Source organism: Mytilus edulis, chromosome 1 (assembly GCF_963676685.1).
Source record: "Mytilus edulis chromosome 1, xbMytEdul2.2, whole genome shotgun sequence".
Taxonomy (NCBI): Eukaryota; Metazoa; Mollusca; class Bivalvia; order Mytilida; family Mytilidae; genus Mytilus; species Mytilus edulis.
The window spans coordinates 47,659,199-47,680,155 of NC_092344.1; the positions used below are offsets into that span (position 1 = coordinate 47,659,199).

A 20,957-nucleotide genomic window follows, 5' to 3' on the forward strand; every position below is an offset into this window, starting at 1 on the left:
AATTTTTTGGCATAATAAGTTTGTTAACCTTCAAGGATTGCTATGAAATTTTGACTGAAGATAATCTTCAAGACCAAGAAAAAGCATCTAAAGAGAAAGTCTAAGTTTCTTTTAACATCTTTTATTTTACTGATAAATGGACTCACTTTTAAGTCAACATAACACTTTCACACTGGCTGCAGAAATTGTAGACAAGACACAAGGTTCTGCAGAACCCCTTACAAATATTATGAATGTACCCTGGGTTGTACTAGACCAAAAGGCTAAGTCATAAGAGACAAATCTGCAGTAATACATGTCACAATAAGAGTTTTGACATGATATTCATTTTATTCTACAATGTAGGAGAGTGTCCCCACTTTAAGATGCACATAGACCTAAATAAGCAACTGATAATCTTCAGAGCCTTTAGTTTTTTCAAGTCTCAATCCTGACCTTGACCTCTATCCTTTCCAAATTAAAAAAAAAATCAGTTGCAGATTTTGATTCAGTTTATTTTATGAGGACACTTTTATAAATAATTGACCTTTATATTATTGAAATACTTTCAAAATATACAATCAGATTATTGCAAGACCTGTAGAAGCCATCATTCAATAGATTTAACAGATGCTTGTACTTAGGAATAATAAAGGAGTAGGACTACATTGCATTCACCTTGTTTGATCTTCTAATAAATATTTTTTCATGCCTTTATCAGAAACTACTAAACAGAATAACTGCCTATTTGTCCAGCAGCTGTAGAGCGTTCAGTCGTAACATGAGCACTTTCCAGGATTTGTCAGACATTAAGTTCTTCCTCATTGCTGATATAGTAGTTTTCTAGTTTGAATGGTATACTCAACAATTAAAAAAAATCAATCTTACATATGATTGTGATTAATCAATTGATAGCTGATTAATGTCCAGTAGCAAGTATTACAGCATATTCAGGATGATAACCTTACTTTTATTGTTGCTCCTGTGAAATTTATTTTGTGAAAGCAAAACATAGCAATCCTAAGTTCCGCTAGCAGCATTAACATTGAGGTTCAGTCTGTTGTTAAAGTTTTTTTTAACATCAATAACTTTGTCAAACCTACATGGAATTAGATTGATTTGGACAGAAGCTTGTTTATGACCAAAATACAGTATCCAGAGCAATTTTCAAGATATTTATTTTCATATTTCCTTTTTTTTTATGATTTAGAGATAATGTCTGAAGCAAACTTTTGAAAATATATCTTTATTTTCAACATTTTTCTGGTAGATGAACCTTTGTTACAGTTAACATTTACTGACAGTCTAGGATTAAATTTTTTGGCATAATAAGTTTGTTAACCTTCAAGGATTGCTATGAAACTTTGACTGAAGATAATCTTCAAGACCAAGAAAAAGCATCTAAAGAGAAAGTCTAAATTTCTTTTAACATCTTTTATTTTACTGATAAATGGACTCACTTTTTAAGTCAACATAACACTTTCACACTGGCTGCAGAATTTGTAGACAAGACACAAGGTTCTGCAGAACCCCTTACAAATATTATGAATGTACCCTGGGTTGTACTAGACCAAAAGGCTAAGTCATAAGAGACAAATCTGCAGTAATACATGTCACAATACCTGTACAAAAACTGTTTGGCCTTTTCATATCTGTTCCATTCATACTATCTAACACTACACTCAAATCAAGTGCAGGGCTGCCAAGTCTCACTCATTTTGCGTGAGACTCACACATTTGCATGCTTATTTGGTGGCATTTTCCTTTGATCTATTGTTTTTTCTCTTTGATCTTTACAATTTTGGTTAATTCTCATGCACTTTCTTTATGAAAAGTTTGCAAAATAGCTTGTGTAGTATTTTGAAACATGTATATAGGTTCCGTGTTGAAGACCATACTTTAATTGTGACTTAGATGGAGAGTTTTCTCATTGACACTCATACCAAATCTTCTTATATCTATAGAGCAAATATTATGTTAGCTATGTGCCCTACATTAGAGAGGGTTTTTTTGCCTGTTCGGAATAGAAATATCAATAGTCAATTTAAGTTTTTGATTTAACCTAGAAAGTGAATGTATCCATGACCTGCAGCAATCCAGATGACAACATAACCTTAAAACTAATATAGTTATGAAGAAAAAGATTAGTGCATCATTTTGTATAGGTATAAACATTACTCTGAGGAATAATACTTTCTCAAAAAAAAAAAGAAATACTAACTAATTGTGTATTTTAATGTGACTGAAAACATCAAATGATCTGATGGGAAATATTCTTCATCTAAAATATTATTTACAGTTTTAATCATATCACTAAAATGATATTTTATAAAAGTTAAAACAAAAAAGAATGAAACGCTACTGATTAATAATAAGTAACATGGTGGTATTCTAAACAGAGGCCACTTGTGACAAATTTTAATAAATTTTGATCGTCTTGTTAACAGTATTGGCTTTGTATAGAGATCAGGATTGCACAAGCAACATTTGAAACCTAACAATGAGAAAATAGTCTCTCCTTTGAAATTTGCAGCTGTTATAAGAATACTTAAAACTGCAAAGAAAATATGAATTAGTACAAAAAGAGCAATGCATGTCATTATGAAGTAATTGTTATAAAAATTTGCATTGCATTCTATACAATTTGGTAAATGGCAAGTTTTGTCATTTCCATCTGCAACACAGACACCACACCGACAAGAGCCGTGTGGACCACAGTCATGAAAACAGGAAAATCCTGAGATAGAATGGTATGATAAGGCTGCTTGTTTCAGTACTGTCTGAAACCTAGAAAATACAATACTAGATTTGTACTGTCTCTTGTAATTTGTACCATGTCCTGATAAACTAGCAGATATCACTTCTGTTTCTGAGTTCACTAGTATTCTGTCTGGACGACTCTCTAATCCTGGAAAAGGCTGAAAAGAAATGAGATTTTTTAAGAAGAAAATCAACTAGTATACCCATTTCGCACTATGCCAAAATTTGAAAAAATACATTATATAAAGATAAGTTGTTAAAGCTTAAACTTACCTAAAAAATTGTAATGTAGAATAGTTCCAAAAAATGTAGGATCAACTATATGGCACACATCTACATACCAAGAGTATACATTGTACAATTCCTTTTATTTTGAAGAAACTGAGTGAATTTAAGTTCATAAAAAATTGTTGACAGACAAATGCACATGAATTGAGAGTCTCGTTGATAAAGAAATAGAGTAAAATCTGAAGGGATACTGCATTTAATGTAAAGGGTACTTAAAAAGGGATGTCATATTTGAAAATTTGCAATTTTTCAAATTATGTAGCCATTTGAATTATCTCCCTTGTATTTGTAACTTAAAAAAAAAATATAAGTCAGGGGGAAAATTACCCCATAACTTTCCATTCTAACACCAGAAATAACTGAAATATATATATGATTAATATTTTCTTGAGTATGTACCCCATAAAAAGTCATGATAATCACTTTAAAGAGCAATAAGTAAGAATTTATATAAATTTATCAGAATAAATTCAACAAATTAAAGTGAATTCTTTAACACTTAACATAACCCACAAAACCCCCCAAAAAAAACAACGTTACCCACACAACCTATTGCATGTAGGTGTATGGTAAAGTGAAGACTTTTGTAAAATATCAAGTCACAGATAACAAATGCATAAATTGTTTGTGTGTTTGTTGCATACAGGAATTCACATTTCATAACACAAACCAAACATTGTTTATTGTATAATTACCATATTGCTAAAGGTCAAACCACTATGGTCCTTGCCATGCAACTTCTGCCAGGAATCATCAAAATTTATATATCTGTTACCGATTTGTTGGAGCTCCTGTTTACAGTGAGTCATTGCATGTCCAGGTTTAAATGTTATTAAATCCATTGGAGCCTCAAAATCATTGTAAGTATTGAAATCTCCCAATAGCACCACATTTTTCAATCTTTTTCCTGAAATTAAAAAAATAATTAAAAAATAGCAAAGATAAAATGTACTTTTAAATTGTTTTTCATATGAATATGAACAAGTGTAAAATAACTCTTTCTGAGGATTATTATTTAGTAAATGTTCATATTTTAAACTTTGCAAAGGAAGTGGCAAACTTTTGACCAAATAGAGAGCAAGAGGGATGTCCAATACTGTGAGGGGCGGATCCAGCCATTTAAAAAAGGGGGGTTCCCAACCCAGAGTAAAGGGGGGTTCCAGCTATATGCTCCCATTCAAATGCATTGATCGGCCAAAAAAAGGGGGGTTCCAACCCCCGGAACCCCCACCCCTGGATCCGCCAATGAATACAACCACTAACAGCTTGTCATATGGCACTTATCAAACAGTACTTAACTTTCACCAGATAAAACGTCATCAAAACTATTATTTTTCCAATTAACATTAGCTGGCATTTTTAGTAAACATTGTCATTTTGTTTTGTAAACTTTATTTTAAATGAAATATCATTGAATTATATATTTCTTACTAAAAACATAGTCTAACAGAGCTGCAGCATTTCCACACTGTTGTTGTCTATCATATGAGAAATGTACATTGATGATATTGACAACATGGTCCTTCTGTATTAATTTTACATGTATCAGGAGCCTTTTATTTGTATCTGGTCCATATGTATAAGGTAGTTCTTCTGCTTTCGCATTTAACACTTCAAGTTTGCTTAGTATTCCAATACCTACAATAAAGTAAATGTGAATCAACTAAAACTATGAATTATCTCCCCTGAGAAATGCACAATTAGGATGTGTTAAATGTGTTGGTTGTATAATACATTTTTTGTTGTTGTAAAAAGTGCTCTATTAGTTGTAATAATTTATAGGTAGTAGATTTATTGAAATTTTATTTTTTCAAAAAATTATTTAACAACTAGGCACTTAAAGCCATGCATATATAAGATGTAGGTTTTACATTAATGAGACAACATATATAAACAAAAGGATTTTGTGGGTATTGATAACCATATATCTAATAGTTTTAGCAATACACATTTTCTAAAAGCTAGCATACAGACTTTAACCAATCCATAAATACAAGTTTTCTCAATGAAAGAAAAAATAATTTACTTAAGAATTGAATGCTTATTTTTGTAACTTTATTGGGGTGTAAAATCGTTGACCAAAGTACATTTTGTATGAAGCACCTGTGCACTTTATTGTGGGACCACGTGTTATCACGAATAAAAAGTTTTATTGAGTAATGCAATTGCTTAAGGAATAACATGTGATATGCAGTTAGCCAATCAGAATAAAGTATTATAATGAAACATACATCTAATGTAATTATATGATAATAAATGAATCCACAATAAAGACAAAAGACAGCTAATGCTTGATCAGTGGGAACCATCTTGGTGTTCTCATGAAAATGTAGTTAATACTAGTTAACCCTGCCACACATACAGGAGTCTGTATCAAAGCAGGATCCTCATGATAGGTAATGGTTGTTTTTTTGTCAATGTGATTCATTTACAACTATGAATTATCTCCCCTGACTAAGGTGTTTTTTTGGTTTTTTTTATCTTTGTTGTATTGTGAATAAATGTCTGTTAGTTTTAATTGTTATGAGGTAGCATTTTCAATGAAAAGTTTCCATTTTTTAAATTACAGATTAAGTGAAGTGAATATTCAGAAAATTTACCATTTATCTTGTTCCTTGGTAAGTGTACAATGTTACAAACCTTCTTTATTATATCCTTTCTTGATGGAGTGCTTTATCTTTTGGACCTTATTAGAGCATTTGAAAAATGACCATTTATATGCTGGTATTAATTTCTGCAATTCCAATATCTGATTCTCATTCTGGCTATCACCACATCTCACTTCTTGGAAAGCTATAACATCTGGATTACTTGATTTAATCTGCAAATAAATTTGTGAAATTGAATTTTTCTTTCCATTTATTAGTAATTTTAACTCTCCTGTCATACATTTACTTCTTGTTATTGTAATGATTTTTATGCGAGTATCGAGGTTTATCGATTGAGAGAGTGCAACCTAAATTCTAGTCAGACTCATCAAATGCTGTTGCAACGCTACTCATATGAAGAATTATCAACCTGCTTTCAAGTTTTGGACACATACATTGTATGTTAAAACACAGACCATATAGTTGACTCATGATAGTCCCATGTTTTGCATGTCCCATGTGTTCACAATAAGAATGTAACCTGTAGAAGTTAAGTTATGCTTGTTCCAATAGAAACAGTTGTTATGGCCACATTGTTTATAACAAAGTCTCTTATACTCAACAAATATACATTTGTACATAGACAAAAAATTAATTATGGAAAAAAGTCGTCTTTTAAAATTTTCTTGGAAAAGATAATTTTAATTGTGGGTGCTGAAATAACTACCTTTGATGCCAAAATTAACAAGGGGCTGATTAACTAGCTCCTGAAGTGTCTGACTAGAATTTAATCTGTATGTGTTTGTCTCTACTCATGAGTCTGTTATTAAGTGGTTGTCGATAGTTAATATATATTGTGTATTATTATGACAGTATATATACATGTTTATATATACCGGTATATCATATGTGTTTTTTTTCACTGTATTGTACATAAATCAGGCCAACAGTTTTCTGGTTTGAATTGTTTTATGTACTTTTGCCATTTTGGGGACTTGGTATGTCATCATGTTTGCTCATTGTTGAAGACTGTATGGTGATTTATATTCATTATATTCTATTTCATTTTTGTCTCAGTGTAAACTGGGCCCCTGTTGTGTTCACTTCTCTCTACCCTAACAACAGTAACAGCCTAAACCCAGCAGTCTTTATTATGTATTAATATTATGTCAGTATATTATAAACCAACAGGAACTCAAGCTATTAGCACATTTCTATCCCTACTAGCTTGACATGACCTGGGGAGAAGCTGAAATAAAGGCTGAAGATTAACTGGTTGGTGAAATCTTGTGGTGACCTTATGCTCCACCAGGAGAGCGAAGAGGATAGGTATATATATAGGTAGGTATCCCTACTCAAGGAAATAAAAGATACCGGCTCAGTTTGTCAAGAACGTGAGTTGTGACAACATGCTCATGGGGGCAATTATTTTGCATTTCAGTATAAGTATTTAAAGTCGGGTCTCACTAATTAGCGACAACAAGCGTCAACAAGAATTATTTTAGCGACAACAAGCGACAAGAAGACTATTTAGCGAAAGAAAACATTTTTTTTGTTATTAGATATAAAGAAATTTGTATTTAATGTTGTTTTTTTTTTAAATATACGAGCAGATATGTCTAATTAAAATGTTTTATTATATAGATAGACGAAGAAATGAAACATTTGTGAGGAAGAAAGAGATTGTGAAGTTTATTTTAGTATATATATTGGTAGATGAAGAAATTTACATTTGTGAAGAAGAAAGAGATTGAGCTTCTTTTTTTATTTTTAAATATGAAGAATATGTATAAGATAATGTATGTATCTGTTTTCATCAAAGTCAAAGTATGAATAAACGAATGGAGATATATATGGAGCGGGCATGCCTGTAATGGAATATAATATTTTGATTCATTTGCTTAATACTATGCTCTAAGTGTACTCTTGTTATGTCAATTCGATGCTTTATTTGTAGAACTCTCAGCCAAGCTTTGCCATCTTTATTATTTAAGCGTGTTTCCAGACCCCACGACGAGGACATGGTTCTACCTTGGGGTCCATATATTATTATTATTATATTTTTTTTTATTATTTTTAGTCATTATATAGTAATATGTACATTCCTATCTACATGATCTAACATAATATTTATACATTTTGTACATGGTGGTCCCATTTTGATATGCCGTAGATTTTTACCACTAAGGTTCACTGTATTTTTGCCCGTTTTGAAGTTGTAGTTTTAGCATTTTTAATACGTTTCAGTTGGCAAGGTTTACGTGCACATGCACTTGTTTTAGGGATTGTTAGCCCACCATCTGGCTGTTATTCATAATAGATGCTAAAATATTATGTAAATAATGTTTCATTTTTTTCTTATCAATTTTAACTTTCTTGTCCCTAAAATTATTTTCTTTTGCATATTCTTTTAATATTTATTGCAATAATTAATTTTAATTAAAAAAAAATGTTTTCTTGTCGCTAAATAGTTTCTTGTCGCTTGTTGTCGCTAAAATAATTCTTGTTGTCGCTTCTTGTCGCTTGTTGACACTTGTTGTTGCTAAAATTCTTGTTGTCGCTAATTAGTGAGACCATTAAAGTCAGTTTATTAAAATTTTCTGTCAATATATTTGGTCAGTTTTGTAATGAACTGTCAAATTTATAAAACTCTTCTAATTAATGAAAAGTTGACAATGGCTCTAACCTATTCCTTTATTGCACAGATTTCAGCGGATCAGTTTATCTCTAGTAGAGACTGGATAGTTGTCTCATTGGCAATCATATCACTTCTTATTTTTATATCAAGAATCTTACCAATTTTGCTATTTTGAGTTTTCTAATTTCCCAGTTAAACATTACATTCCATAAATTGTAAGTAGAGACAATTATCTTGGTAGCATTTATATAAGTTATAAAAATTATAAGAAGACAAATAGATTTTGGTAAATACATAATGTATTTGACTGGAAGAAAGTTGTCTGCAATGTTTTTCTTTGTGGTCATTAAACCTTGTCCAATTGCAAAACGACTTTTAATTGGATAAGATTTCCTGTGACGACCAATCAAAATAATTTTTACGTTTTACTGACGTTTTGTAACTTTAATCACAGAAAACTTCAACATGGATTTCAAGGCTTTGATCCAAGCTGAAATAGAAAAGAAAAAGAGAAAAGTGGAAAAAAATTCTGACATTTTGGTAGTGGTATAATCTTATCGTTAGATATTTTCAGTCACAGGTGCTTGTGTCTGTGGAATGGACCCCCCTTTTCTTACTTTCTTTTATGAACTGTAATTTTTTAAGTAAATATTCTGTAAATAACCTGCCTCATAAAATTTCAATAAGAGACAGGTGTTGCCTGGCTGTGAAAGGGGATGAATGGGAGGAATGAATGATATCCCATTTGATTAATCATTTGGGAACCAGGGGTGGATCAAGTCATTTTAAAAGGGGGTTCCAACTCCTAGAATGGATTTAAAGCAAACTAATTGACATTGTATCCCTCTACAGAAGGATTGTCCTTCTTCACAGGTACAAACACCATATAGAGGGTTTATCCCCAACCTGTAAACAGCAGATTTAAGTGACATACATGTAGGATATACAAATTTGGCATTTGTTGTAAAAAAAATCTCTGTTTGTCCTCTTGGTAGGATTTTTTATAAGTATACAACAACTGTTCAGCCATTACATTTAATATACAAGTACGTATTTTGGCCCAAGGAGACGTCACTGACAATACGATGTTGACAATAGACATGTACAAAAGTTGGAACATTATTTTCCCGCGATAATATCAACAATAAGCAATATCTCTATTTGGGAGGAGTAGCCAAATTGACAATAATAGACTATGTGTATTGGCATCTTGTTATATAATTAAATATTCAAATCTAGATGCATATGATCTATTTTTATCAAGGTTTCCTTCCTCTAGATGAGCTTCTAGCCAAAGCTTGTGATTCTTTTCTTATCTTGCTTTTAGGTTTTGTATCCAGTTGTCCTTCTATTAGATGAACTGCTTTAACAGAGCTATGATCTTCATCTGACCAACTATTTGACATATCTGGGGCAAGGTTGGTGGGTGCTAGGACATGTCCACACATCGGTGGACCTACACACTTCATCTCTGGGGCCCATGCCTCTCTGAGATCCTCTACAATTTTGCCTAGGATGATAGACCCTAGTTACCATGTGCCGTTGCAAGGAGTCATTGTAGACATGGTAGAGGTCTTGAATAGTAGAATGTCTGACATGGTAGAAGTATTGAATAGTACAGAGGCTATGTACTGGCAAAAAGACTTGCACATTCGGCTCTCTTTTCACCTGCCAAAGCAGGCTAGCCAGCAGTGATAAAGAGCCTTTTGCTCCCACCACACTAGAAGCATGCTCATTCCTGTGGTACAAACCACCAGCACATTGATTACATACATGATATACATTTTGTACTTTGTTTATATTTAAATTTATTAAATTGTACTTTCAGAGTTCAGATAAAAAATATTTTAAAAGAGGAGATCTAGCCAAAAAAGAAGAAGAAGAGTATTGGAAGAAACATCAGAGATTAAAAGTGCCAGAAAAATTAGCAAAAACAGTAAGCTTTCTATCATATAAAATGACTTTTTGGAGCACACATGCATTAATGAATTTCATGTACATAAACCAAATCTAGCAATACCTTTGATAAGCATATAAGAGAAATGTATGGAAGCTTGGCCCATGTCAAAATATGGGTTTTACTGTGAGTGTCCCAAATTGAGTTTACCTTTTAGCAACACTTTTTGGAGCTAGATAAACTGATATTTTTAACAGTAAAATCAAGTTAACATATCTTGATTGACCTTTAACAAGTTGACTGGCGTTCTATGTATTCTTCCGATGTCAAAAGTAAACACTAGACGAATTTAGGCTGCACGATAGTTTCAAAATGTAAGAAATTTTTTAGCTGTGAAATATGAATATTTTGGGTATTAAGGTGGTACCTAACACTACTGGGAGATAACTCTGTAAAGTCAGCTTAACGTTTTAATTAGGTTGTGTTGTAAAAGGAATATTAAGCTTCTCAATGATCAAAATTGGTGTTTGTCAAATTGCTATATAACCAGTGTAATTTTTCTGACAAAACGGTTGGTTCAAAAAAAATTTAAATTTTATATTTTTATTAAAGTCTGAAAGTAAATACTTTGACAAAATTTTATGAAAATTAAACGAGCCAAATTAATTTTTGTGAAAGTGTTGGGTACCACCTTAATGAAGGAATTATATGACTATACATTGTGGAATGCAGAATGTTGATCATGTTGATGTATCTTAGTTATAGACTGGTAGATAGAGAATTGTGTGGTGGTTGTCATCCAATCAGAACCATTGATATTAAAACATTGCATTAGAATTTATTTTTTAACAACCATTGAATATAATGAATATGCTTTATTATATTTGATTTATAATATTAATATTTCCATTTGATATAAAAGGTAAGAAGCTAAAAAATCAGAAGCTTTTACCACACACTAATGACTATTAATGTATAATTAGTTCAATATTCTGCATACAGTTAACCAAAGAGATCACCTTACTTATCTCATTGAACATTTATGTTATCATTGTATAATTAACGCCTATTATTATACCCCACGCAACGAAGTTGCGGAGGGTATAATGTTTTTGACCTGTCAGTCCGTCCGTCAGTTCTGTTTCTTGTCATCGCAACTCCTCTGAAACCACACAACAGAATTTCACGAAACCTTTTCAGATAATAAGGACATACTATGTAGTTGTGCATATCGACGGGAAATTGCGATTCAATTTTTTTTCTAGGAGTTAAGCCCCTTTGAACTTATTTACTTTAATGTATTACTGCAACAGTTTGTCATCGCAACTCCTCTCAAACCACACAACAGAATTTCACGAAACCTTTTCAGATAATAAGGACATACTATGTAGTTGTGCATATCGACGGGAAATTACAATTCAATTTTTTTTCTAGGAGTTATGCCCCTTTGAACTTATTAACTTTAATGTACTACTGCAACAGTTTGTCATCGCAACTCCTCTCAAACCACACAACAGAATTTCATGAAACTTTGTAGATAATAAGGACATACTATGTAAATGTGCATATCAACAGGAAATTACGGTTCAATTTTTTTCTAGGAGTTATGCCCCTTTGAACTTATTTGCTTCAATGTACTTCTGCAACAGTTTGTCATCTCAACTCCTCTGAAAACACACAACAGAATTTCATGAAATTTTGTAGATAATAAGGACATACTATGTATATTGACAGGAAATTATTATTCAATATTTTTTCGTATACTTATAATATTTAATTTCTCCAATGACAATGTGGGGACGTGGGGTATGTGAGCGTGCTCACTAAGGTTCTTTAATTTTTTTAGAAAGAAGAACAGAAGGAAGAAGAAAAGAAGATTTTAGAGGAAGACGAACAAAAATATGCTCTGTTGCCCAGGAAAGAGGTAACATTTATGTATTTGGCTGAAATATTGTTTGGATAAAGGAAAAAAAGATTACATGGTAACATTAAATACAATGAAGAGTAGCCAGTGGCAGATCCAGAGGGGGTTCCTGGGGTTACAATTATAGGTCACTGTACAAACCTTCAACAATTAGCAACATTGTCTTTTAAAAGTTTCTGCAATATTTCTATAGTTTGATACTTTTGATGCTTCCATCTCGACTTTTTGTCTAGCCTGCAACATTTTTGTTGTGGACATTCCTTACGTACAAGAGTCGGTCAATCATCTTCATTCAACATGTCTTTTTTACATGAACAAATTAATAGTATCAATTATAACCGACATTTAATTTTCAAAATAAACATTGTATTTTTATAACTTTTGTACCTGCACATCATATATGCTACTGTATAATTCTATTATCTCAAATTTTTCAGGTGGTGAGAAAGTTAAGAGAAAGAGGCGAGCCCATTTTGTTGTTTGGGGAAACAGACTATGAAGCTTATGTAAGATTGAAAAAACTTGAGACCTTTGAACCAGATGGGAAGAAGGTATGCTTTTTATCTCTTCTAAGTTGCCATATAGAAGAAAACTTTTTATAAAAAATTTGAGGCTTTTAATTTTGTATGCTAGAAATGGGTTTCGCCAACAAAGGACTCATCACTGATGCTTAAATAAAAAATGTTAATTGACCAAATCAAGTACAAAGTAGAACAGCATTTTGAATCCAAAAAGTAGATATATCTTAGGTAAAATACAGTTTCATGGGTTATTCAAATTATTAGATTTGCTAAGCCATCCTATGGTGTTCAACTATCTGAAGGGAGAACAAATTCTATAGCCTGATGTTCAAGTATTTGATATTTGCACTACCCAAGTTTTCATTGGATGTCTTTAAAGGGGGTTCCGATCCCCGATCCCGCTTACTGTTTTGTCAGATTCCCATCTCCTGCTTACACTACATATGTAAGCAATTCTCCTTTATTTGTCATTTCCCGGGTCCTGCTAGACTTCATTTCCCGTTTTCACGACACAATAATTTGACTTTCAAGTGTCACGCTTACAAAAAATTGGCAGTCATGCGTAGACCCCAATGAGACCCACTTTAAATTAATGTGTTACTGCTATTGTATTTTCAGGGAGAAGGCAGTGATTTTAAGATGGCCATGGACAGAGTTGACCAAGATTACTTAAATGAGATTGTAAATGCTGCCACATCAGAAGGAGGTGAAGGAAAACTAAATGTAGTTGTCAGAGATGATGGTACAACATTGGATGATATTGAAGTATGTCAAATATTGATTTCTGTGGATTCATTATTATTGGTTGGATACCAGTTTTCGTGTATTTCGTGGTAACATGGAAACCACAAATATAAATGTTCTATGAATTGCAAATTTGTTGTATGATTAAATGCAGACTTTTGGAAAACCAAGAAATCAAATATCCATGAAAATGCCAGTTTTCCTCAATCCAAGAAAATTGGTACCCACAAAAATAAATGAATCCACAGTATGTGTTTTCTACAAGTTCCGAAATTTGTGTCGCCAGGGTTTTTCCCTAATATTTTATATAAATAATTTAAAGTGCCAAATAATATCTATTCTATAAATAAATAGCTAATGGTGCAAGCCATCCACAGATTCCAACGTCAAAATACAGGTATGAAAGTATACTACAGGTATAAAGGTCTTTTTCAGCTTTAACTAGAAAGCATGTAGATAAAAAGGTGTGCTTGATTGGGGTTTGTCATTTGTCTTTTTGATATGATAATGAATATGAAATATTATTTGAATACATGTATAACACAGAAAATGAGAAAAATATGATTAATAAATATCAATAATAAACATAACAAAATATTGAATGGAGGGACATTTCCAATTTAGAGTTAAAAAGAAAAAAGCTGCTTTTGTTTCTTAGGAGTAATATCCATGTTCTGTTTTCAAAGAATGTCTTGTGTTGTTTTTCTTCTAAAAATAAGATTTGTACAGTGTCTACTGCTTTGTACAAGACTGACCCACTGACCCTAATTTTTAACATACCATTACTAGTTCACAGTGTAGCTGGCTGCATAAAGACATGTCATCCTAACAGGACATTTGATTCAAAATGCTGGTCAACCAGTCTTTGCACTTACTCCTAAATATAGTATGCTTAGCTAAGTTGCAGCTAATACCAATTTTCAAGACATTGGTTTGACAATGCCTGGGATTGAAGAGACATCCTTTCGCACTCACAAGGAGCAGCTTGTGTTTTTGTAAAAAGTCTGTATGGTGGAAAAGACATAATCAGAACAATGGAATCAAACCTTGAACTTTGCAATCAATTTTTATGATTAATATAAATATCTTTTGTAGAAAATGCAAGAAGAATTGGCTCAAGGCGATTCAGAGAAAGACATGGAAATTTGCCTAAAGTTTTTAAAGGTAATACTGTAAATTCAGAAATTATTGCTATGTTTTTATTATTGCGAAAAAGGTGACAGGGTTATATTCACAATAATTTGAACCCGCATTTTAAAATGTTGCATATGAAGAACTTTTCTCAACATCACAAAAATTTAAATCTCAATTTAGACTAAAATGACAAAATAGCAATAATAAATGCAAGCAATAATTTCTGAAATTAACAGTACTTCAGTTATATAATGTACTGCATGTCTTACTGTACTTTTTAACCCCTCCCCAAAATGCAACCCTATTCATTAGCTGTTTCACATAGTTTTACTCTTTTTACACCATTCTGTTTTTCAGAATCCAAGTGATGTCTAGCCTATTTTTGGTTATGTCTGTAGATATTAAGCTGATTGTATAAAAATAATTTACAGAACATGTTTCGTTTTGGTTCCTCATCTTATTATGGCCCTTGGAATTAAGCAGCAGACAGAAGTGTTCATTTCTTCCAGACAAATCCAGTTTTCAATGATTTTAAACAATATTAAGAATGTGTCCATAGTACACAGATGCCCCACTCACACTATGATTTTTTTATGTTCAGTGGACCCTGACATTGGGGTCAAAATTCTAATTTGGCATTAGAATAAGAAAGATCATACCATAGGGAATATGTCCACTAAACATAGAAAATGGTAGTGTGAATCCATTTACTATCGACACATTCTTGCTTTAGGAAATGTTCATGTTGTACACTACCTATAAAAGACTTTCCCCTAAATTTATTTCAGTATATACTGAAAGGATGGGGAGATAGATTAAACAACAAACCGCAAGAGGAAAAAACCTCTCGGAAGGGTCGTGAAGAATATGCTATACAAACACAGACAGTAGCTTATATGAAACCTCTTTTTAAAAATCTGAAGCATAAGGTCAGTATATGTTCATTGTGTAAAAATAACTCTGAATTAATTAATTGCTTGGAATTTACATTTTAGCAGCTGCTTAAACTGTACATACAATATGAACCAGTGGATATTTGGCTTACTATTGCGTTAACATTTTTCATGACATCCCTATTACAAGCTTAGTTTAAGGATGTACTTAGGTGAAGTTTTGGAATTTGTGTCAAATGTTCGGACTCCTTGGTGTTTTTCCATACAATACAATGTAAAATATTTTGCCCCATAACACCCATTTATTTTTTCATATAAGACTTAATAGCTCATGAAAGGTCATTTACCAAAATTGTAGAAGATTCTTGATTTTCTTTCTTTTGTTTTGAGACCCAAATGATACCAATGCAATTATAAGGTAAAAGTCTGAGGCAGTCTTTTCCCGCCATATTTTAAATCTCAAATATCTCGAAAAGGAGGTCCATGACCTATTAAAATTTTTAGCTTATCTTTATCCTTAATTGATGCTCTACCAGTTTATAGTATCAATTTTAATTTCTTAATTTCCTAATTTTTACCAAACCTCACTTAAGTACATCCTTAATTAATTAAGGCACAAACACCAGACGTTTAATTCTTGTACTTTAAAATTATTTTCAATAATATTATTTTGACATTATATTTGCATATAAAAAGAAGATGTGGTATGATTGTCTATGAGACAACTCTTCACAAGAGACCATATGACACATAAATTAACATCTATAGGTCACAGTACAGCCTTCAACAATGAGCAAAGCTCATACCGCATAACTATCTATGGCCTCAAAATGACAAATGTAAAACAATTCAAAAGAGAAAACGGAAGTCTTAAAATTTATGTACAAAATAAATAACAAAAAAGTATCCACAAGAGAAAACTGAAGTCTTAATTTATGTACAAAATAATTAACAAACAAAAAATAAGTATCCTTATGCATGTTTTTTTACTGAGCCATTTTATTTGCTTATTAACATTTCCTGTAATTGTTATAATTAAATATGTCCTCACAATGTGTATGACTCATAGAGTATTAGTTATATTCATATTTTTTTTCTTCAGAAAGTAGAAGATGATATTTTAGACCCAATGGTTAGCATTATTAAGCAGCTTTTGAAGAAGGACTACATTAAGGTGTGTTTATGTCACTAATGAAAATATTGAAAATCCAGTATTTTATGTTATGGGCAGAGGTGTACTCCCCCCTCTACCAATATTAGAGGACCTTATTTTCTACAAAATTGGGTGTTCTTTTTTTTTTTTTTTTCATATTTTGAGGTACATACTTTTTTATATCAGCAAACCAATCAAATTTTGTGTTTGAATGCATCTAGTATGCCATTAATTATAAGGGTCTGCCGTAGAAAGTGCTAAAAATAATAAATTTTCCCATTTTGATTTATATAGATATCCTATTAAAAAATGTAACCACAGTTTAGAATTATGGCAAAAGAAAATAAAAAAAATGCTTACTGTAATTTTATAAACATGAAATCAATTTGACAATTTATCTGAATTCATTGTATATATGAAAACCATATTTTATACATTTCAGGCAAATGATGCATATTTAGAGATGGCAATTGGTAATGCACCTTGGCCAATAGGGGTAACTATGGTGGGTATCCATGCTCGTACTGGTCGTGAAAAGATTTCTTCAAGATATGTAGCCCATGTGTTGAATGACGAAACGCAAAGAAAATACTTGCAGGTAAGTCAGTTTTATTACTGTATCATATTATCTGATGGAATAATCAGGATTTAAAAAAAAAAGTGTACAATGAGACAGCAGGCGACTGCCAACGGTTTCCATACAATAACTTATTATTTATTAACCCCTTTAAAGAATGCTTTTAAAATTTTAGTATGCTTTAACTGATAACTAAATGAAGATCAAATATTTCAAATTAATTTTGACTTTTGTTGTTCCCTAATGGGGCTGGCCAGAGTATCATTCCCTCACGTCAATCATTTTTTTTTGATAGTTTGGAAACCCCCTCAAAATGTCATACTGAAATTGATGACAAGGAGAACAGATTGACTTTAAATACATTTTTTACACATTTCCCTTCTGTTTCTCATGAAATTATCGTATATTGAGCTTTCCCTTACACTATATACGTTTCTTTTACAGTCCGGAAAAATCAGTATTACGAAATATTCTAAATATATCTAACCTAGTGACGTCATTGTTGGAATGCCACACTACACAGGGATATCCTTTATTCATTATAAAAATCATTCACAGTATTTGTATACTAATTTAAAATCCGTATTTGTTATATACCTAATGACGTTTGCTGTAGTGTAAATGATTGACGCACCAACATGCAATGCTTTAATCTGAGGCTATAATCAGATAATATGTAGGTCAAATTTTGCGGTAAACAATGTCAATGGGGATACATGAGATTGGGGAGAGAAATGGCAGTTTGCATTGTTTCTGTAAAGTTCTGTTTTTAGAATCTTCCTCCAATTCAGGAGCACCTCAATTGATGAGTAATTATACACTAAAATCAAAGTAAATGTTTCTGAACACTTAAAATGTGACATTAAGCATATGATAAGTAGTATTCTATATAAAAAAAATGTTGTGTAACAACATAATAATTGTTAGTTAAAATAAAATTTAAAAAAATAAAATGTTGCTTTTTGTAGTTTATACCTATTGAGATTGGGGAGAGCAACTGCAGTTTTCATTCTTTCTGTAAAGTGATGTTTTTAGAATCTTTCTCCAATTAAGGAGCACCTCAATTGATGAGTAATTACCCACTTAAATGAAAGTTAATGTATATGAACACTAAAAATGTCACATTAAGTATATATATGATAAGTAGTCATCAATTAAAAAATAATTTTGCGTACCAACATAATTATTTTAGTGGTCATTTTTTTTTCATTTTTTTTTTAAATATTGCTTTTTGTAGTTTAAAGCTATTTATTCATGAATTTTACAGATATATCCAAATGTGGGATATGGAAACAAACTTCACACAGCTTATATCAATCATATTTGATTTTATAAGTACATGTATCCCTGTGATGAGAGTTGTAACTGGGAACTTTAGCAATGGAAAATTAAAACTGAATAGATTTTTCAGTCCTCACTTTCTTGAGAATACTGTCACAAAAAATTGAGAATGGTCTTAGTCTGCCGTTTAGTTATACATAATTAAAATTCTAAAATATATTGTAGTAGTTATTAAATTCAATTGAATTTAAGATAATTAACTCCCAACTTTAATCAAATCTTTTGATTTAGAAGGTGTAGATCTCATTGGTCCAAATTGTCTCTATGATGAATTCTTGACTAAGGAAATGAAATAACAATAAACAACAATTAGTTTCATTATTGTCAGCCTTTCTATATGTTCTAGCTGTTCTTTTGCTCATTCTTTGTTTGTAGACTATCAGAAGATACCCCCTAAAAATTGAAACAATGGCCGTCTTTTCCCTCAGAGCTCTTCAGCTCTTTGATTATTTCTATGGTTTCTAAGCTATTGATAATTTTGATATACCGGTACATGATAAATATAAATATTATTTTTTTATTTCTAGGGATTAAAAAGATTAATGACACAGTGTCAGAGACTGTTTCCTACAGCACCATCTAGAAGTGTAAATTATGAAAGAGAGAAGGATGCATGATATTTGATGTACATGCCGACTCATTAAAATAATTTTGTTAGTGACAATGCAAAAACAGTAATGAGAGTGACATAAACATTAAATGAACAGAATTTTACCACATATCAGCAATTCAGAGGAGACTGGAGTGTTGTATTTACCATACATCTAATATTTATGCAAAAGTGCATTTTAAAAACATATTGTTCAATCATTGATTTTTTAAATGTTGACTTATTGAAGACTAAATGATCTTTTGTACTGGCATATTAGAATTTTATGAATTTAAAATCTCTTGTACTGTATATATCAGATATAGGAATAATAGATATCAAATCAAGATCTTTATAGTGAAGAATCTCAGCTTTTACAGAAAAGCAGGATCATGTTATGTTTGATCCCTAGGGAGTATTTTTGATTGTTCAAAGCCTTCTGAAAATTATTAATTATTTTTTATAATAAGACTTGACACCAGACCCTAATTGGTGCATTATTGTGTGCCCAGTGGTGTTTCCTAAAATTAAATTGAATAAAAAGTTGTCAGCTATAGATAGCTATGTTTCATATAAAAAATTAGAAACAAACAAAAACAGAAAAAAACATAGAAAAGGAGACCATGGTTTATTTTAAACAAATACCCTTATCAATCTTAAATATTGCAGTCAAAGCAATATATAAAACAACTTCTTTTACACGTGTTTGTACAAATGTATATACATGTATACATGGGGTTAAAAATGTTAGAATTTCATTAATTCTATGTAATTCATTTCACTTGAAGTTTTTCGTAAATGACCGTTTGTTACTTCTTCTAAACACATCAAAATGCAAAATCATATTGTAATTATGTTTTGATTTTAATATCCAACGTTTGACAGAGAGATATTGTGTTTTATTACTACATTGTACGGATTATGTTTTGAAAAGTAGTTGATTTGATTTATAATATAAAATTTGACTTCTTAAACATTGTAAGTTTTATTTGTACAAGCAGGCTTGTATGACATTTATTAAAATGATTAATTTACAATTGTTGTAGGTATCATTTCTTACATCCCAAGTATAAAGGAAGAAGGATTCTCAAGCATATATGCTTAAATTAAACATATTTTCTAGTCCCCTTATTAGCAATTCAGTCACATGTGGAGAGTTAACATCCTCTTTCAAAAAACAAAATTTGATAGTTGAGAAATTAAGTTCTAATCTGCATAATCAAGCAATGGTGAAAACATGGCAAACAAAAACCAGCTTAAGTTGACATTAATTTAAGTGTACAACTTTCTTTTTCTTTCCCTGTTCTCTAATTTCAAGATATAATTTAATTTAATACTAGAAATTTACAGTAAGGGGACATAACTCTGTAATTTGCTATCATTCTAATTGTTAGCAATCTAGATATTTCTTGAATTATCAGACACACAGAAACAATACAATACAATACAATACAAATATGTTTATTATAGATTCAGATTCAATAGTTTATTAAAGTCTCACCACATACATACAAGTATGAACACAATATAATATCAAGTACACAATATAAAATTTAGAATGCATGTGCCATTCTTAAAAGAACTATGAGAGACTGTTATATACAATTTTAAAACAACAGAATTAAAACATAAGTTTTGTTATTTATACAAAACATAAAAGTGCAATATCACCATGCACATCCAAGGATAAAACCTGATACATTTTGTACATGTACTTAATAAAAATAACTGAAACAGTTTGATTTTTAACAGTATAAGATACTGTTTCGTCGTAATAAAATATTATTGCAGGTTTTGGCAACAGAACTACAAACATTTTCATTCTTGAACAAAAATATAAATTTTTCATCATCTGACAAAGTTAAAAACATATCATTTTGTTGAATTATATCAATAAATAAAGACTGCCTTAAATCTTCATATAATGGACA

General features: G+C 31.2%; 3 protein-coding genes across 3 annotated transcripts in view; 2 read left to right on the forward strand and 1 right to left on the reverse strand.

Moving 5' to 3' along the window:
• The window catches only part of LOC139484313 (uncharacterized), a 458,860-nt gene that overhangs the window by 93,201 nt on the left and 344,702 nt on the right, over window positions 1-20,957 (forward strand). The window lies entirely within an intron of this gene.
• On the reverse strand, window positions 1,779-8,617 carry LOC139484261 (uncharacterized). The gene is made up of 5 exons (XM_071267999.1): window positions 8,412-8,617; window positions 5,668-5,848; window positions 4,459-4,665; window positions 3,723-3,934; window positions 1,779-2,897 (listed from the first exon to the last, which is right to left on the reverse strand). The coding sequence occupies exons 1-5, from the start codon at window positions 8,598-8,600 to the stop codon at window positions 2,196-2,198; spliced, it is 1,491 nt and encodes a 496-aa protein (XP_071124100.1). The 5' UTR covers window positions 8,601-8,617; the 3' UTR covers window positions 1,779-2,195.
• Window positions 8,658-20,063, forward strand: LOC139484269 (pre-mRNA-splicing factor 18-like). Its single transcript, XM_071268007.1, has 10 exons — window positions 8,658-8,793; window positions 10,082-10,189; window positions 11,997-12,074; window positions 12,512-12,625; window positions 13,214-13,360; window positions 14,435-14,503; window positions 15,262-15,402; window positions 16,469-16,540; window positions 16,962-17,117; window positions 18,965-20,063. The coding sequence occupies exons 1-10, from the start codon at window positions 8,719-8,721 to the stop codon at window positions 19,052-19,054; spliced, it is 1,050 nt and encodes a 349-aa protein (XP_071124108.1). The 5' UTR covers window positions 8,658-8,718; the 3' UTR covers window positions 19,055-20,063.

Coding starts and splice junctions, on each gene's coding strand:
- LOC139484261 (XM_071267999.1), bottom strand. CDS start 8,600: ATGACCACAAAGAAAAACATTGCAGACAACTTTCTTCCAGTCAAATAC. Junction 3,935..4,458: donor TCTGTTAGACTATGTTTTTA/GTAAGAAATATA, acceptor TTTTAATTTCAG/GAAAAAGATTGAAAAATGTG. Junction 2,898..3,722: donor GTTTGACCTTTAGCAATATG/GTAATTATACAA, acceptor ATTTCTTTTCAG/CCTTTTCCAGGATTAGAGAG.
- LOC139484269 (XM_071268007.1), top strand. CDS start 8,719: ATGGATTTCAAGGCTTTGATCCAAGCTGAAATAGAAAAGAAAAAGAGA. Junction 10,190..11,996: donor CAGAAAAATTAGCAAAAACA/GTAAGCTTTCTA, acceptor TAATTTTTTTAG/AAAGAAGAACAGAAGGAAGA. Junction 12,626..13,213: donor TTGAACCAGATGGGAAGAAG/GTATGCTTTTTA, acceptor TTGTATTTTCAG/GGAGAAGGCAGTGATTTTAA.